At 34.7% G+C, this 2,629-nt stretch overlaps 1 protein-coding gene across 1 annotated transcript; it reads right to left on the minus strand.

Moving 5' to 3' along the window:
- Positions 1-1,272: 1,272 nt before the first annotated feature.
- Positions 1,273-2,380, minus strand: GO595_003557 (uncharacterized protein; the record flags this gene model as incomplete). The annotated part of the gene is made up of 2 exons (XM_067916591.1): positions 1,273-1,903; positions 1,965-2,380. The coding sequence occupies 2 exons, from the start codon at positions 2,378-2,380 to the stop codon at positions 1,273-1,275; spliced, it is 1,047 nt and encodes a 348-aa protein (XP_067776276.1).
- Between the last annotated feature and the right edge of the window lie 249 nt (positions 2,381-2,629).

Here is a 2,629-nt window from a genome sequence, read left to right on the forward strand (position 1 = left end):
GTACTTTCGTACCTCTCTCTTCAAACCTAATATAGCCTTGAATATGTTTTGTTCCAGTGCTTGGCACGAACTCTAAGCCTGCTATCAAATAACACACCCTTGAGAATGTTTGTAGTATCTCTTCAACTGTCTGGGTTATTCCAAGTGAATCACCCATCTTCTTGCTCTTTGATTAATTGCATTAGATCTTCTTGGTGTTTCTACTGTCAATCTTGTATTTGTTTTCTTAATTCCACGCTTTGCTCCCATAAATTTCAAATGATTTTAGAAATGATCAGTCACAGCATTCAATATTTTCTTATGATGATTATATCCATACATTTTAAAAGTTTCGGTCCAGATCTATCTATATCTGATAGAATTCTATCGAATAATATCATCGTAAATGAAGTATTCAATGCATTGTTGTAATTGTAAAAGTTTTTAATCAATTAAGGAAAAAGCAAGTTCCATCTTGTCACTAATGTGGGAATATCATTTTTATTTTTTTAGTCAAATGAGTTATTACATAAATTCATTATTAGATCAGTTGATATTGTATCTAACGCTAATATTAGAATTTTGAACATACCCATTTTCATTTCTTATACATCCAATTGATGTTCGAGAAGATTTGACGTAAATCTATTTAAGCTTTTTTGGCATTCATATCTTTTTAAAAAGATAAGTAATGTAACAAATGAATGAGTGTATTACAACAATAAATACATAATATATAAACATTAAATAAAAATTGATTTCGAATAGCAGAAATTCTTTCGCTTATATTTATATTGTCATTGGATATTGCTTCTATAAATAAAGACCATGGTAAGAAATATAATAATGCTGAAACATTATGTTTCTCATATATCATTAATGAATTGTTTTATCAATAGAAAATAGAGAAATGGGTAGAATATCGTGCATTTTTGTGATTTTATAGTAATTAATTAAAATCGGTAATAAATTTAAATCTTCCCGCATTCTGAAAATGTTGATAATTGGTACGTCTATAAGTAAACGATATCTCGAACGTTTAAGTATATGAAGGGGATCACTAATATATCGAAAAAACTCTTTTTGCAATTTCAACAATTGAAGCTGTGTAATGCTCAGCAACACATTCATATTGACCAAAGAACGAATCATAATAAGAATCATAGAAATTATCACCATCAAAGGCGAATCCAAGAACAAATATTTAATAATTTTTTAATTTATTACGGAATGTTTCGAGTGTTTCACATTGAATATTTGTTGCTTTCCCCTGGGGTGAAAGAGAAAAATAAATTATTGAGCACGAATAATCTGGATATAGGTTAAATGTAATATACGAAGGCATAATTTTCTATTCGATTCCAATTTATCATTATAGAATTTATCCATTGTTGTGCATTTTCGCAGTAAAGGCTCAACCACCTTTAGGTTTGGGTGTCTCTTGGCCCACACGATCTCATCGGGAGCTCTTGTTCTTGGTAAACGTACTTCGTTGTCCTCCCGAGGACGCGGTGCCATTAAGGCTACTGGCTTTAAAACGGGGTCATTTAGAAAGATTTCCTCAGTATCCGGATGAATGTCCTCTAAGTACTGCTTTTTAGGTGGTGGATCATCCTTTTTAGTATTATTATTTTTAGTTTCAAACTTTTCAGGATGAACACTATCATGCAGTGGCTTAGGGACAACTGCAGGAAACCTTTCTATTTGACGCTCGCGAGAGTATAGCTGAGAAATGAATCTATGTGCCACTGGACATTCGAACCTTAGTTCGTCCATTCTCGAGTAAACATTTTCGCGAGAATCGTGACTTAGATTATTCCAGCGTCTTTCGATGACTACCCTTAGGGCATGTTGTTCAGCTTTTTTACTACGTGGAGTAGTATCAATGCCCTTCAGGTAGAACACCAAATCGTCTTCTTTTCCGCTGAATGTCTAGATACTTTTGTCTCATACCCAGAAGAGTAGACCTATTGGTATGAAAGTACCTCTGATACTCTTGCACAGTAAACAAGTTACCGGCTTCAGCGGCTCTCAGTGCAGGAATCAAACGCGAAGAAGGTGGAGAAAACTTCTTGGAACTACCATCTTTAAGCATAGCTATAAAGAAGGCTACCGCGTTCTTACAATGACTAAGGTGTTTTGTTGGTTCCCAATTGTTTAGGGGTGTTGGTTCACCCTTTATTCTTTTCCAACAAACACACCAAAGTGCATTGCCGACTCCATTTGAGTCTTCCTCCACCATGAAGTTTACTATTGATTCAACTTCATAGTACCCATTCATCTCTTGTGAGAATGCTTGACTAGAAGAATCATCGTTACCCTCATCGAAATAATAAGGGAACTCATACTTCCAGTTCTTGGGTCTAGGAGGTTCTTCCGACTCAGACTGAGAAGAAGACATACTCTCAAGCTCAGATTCAAGTATCCGACATATACCTCAAAGAATTCCTCATAGCTCTGGGCGCGCCTAGGCTAGTGTTAGATTCGCGCCCATGCGAGTTAGCCAAATCCTGCATTGTTTGCAGTGAAGTGATTTCAATACTTAAGAAATTTAATATAATCTTACGTGGCCCTACTGTGAGAGATATAAAATATAAACCATTCATTTTCAAAGTAACGTAAAAAACCGTTAAGCATTTGATGTTGAAAA

This window comes from Histomonas meleagridis, assembly GCF_020186115.1.
Source record: "Histomonas meleagridis strain 2922-C6/04-10x chromosome Unknown contig_207, whole genome shotgun sequence".
Lineage (NCBI taxonomy): Eukaryota > Parabasalia > Tritrichomonadida > Dientamoebidae > Histomonas > Histomonas meleagridis.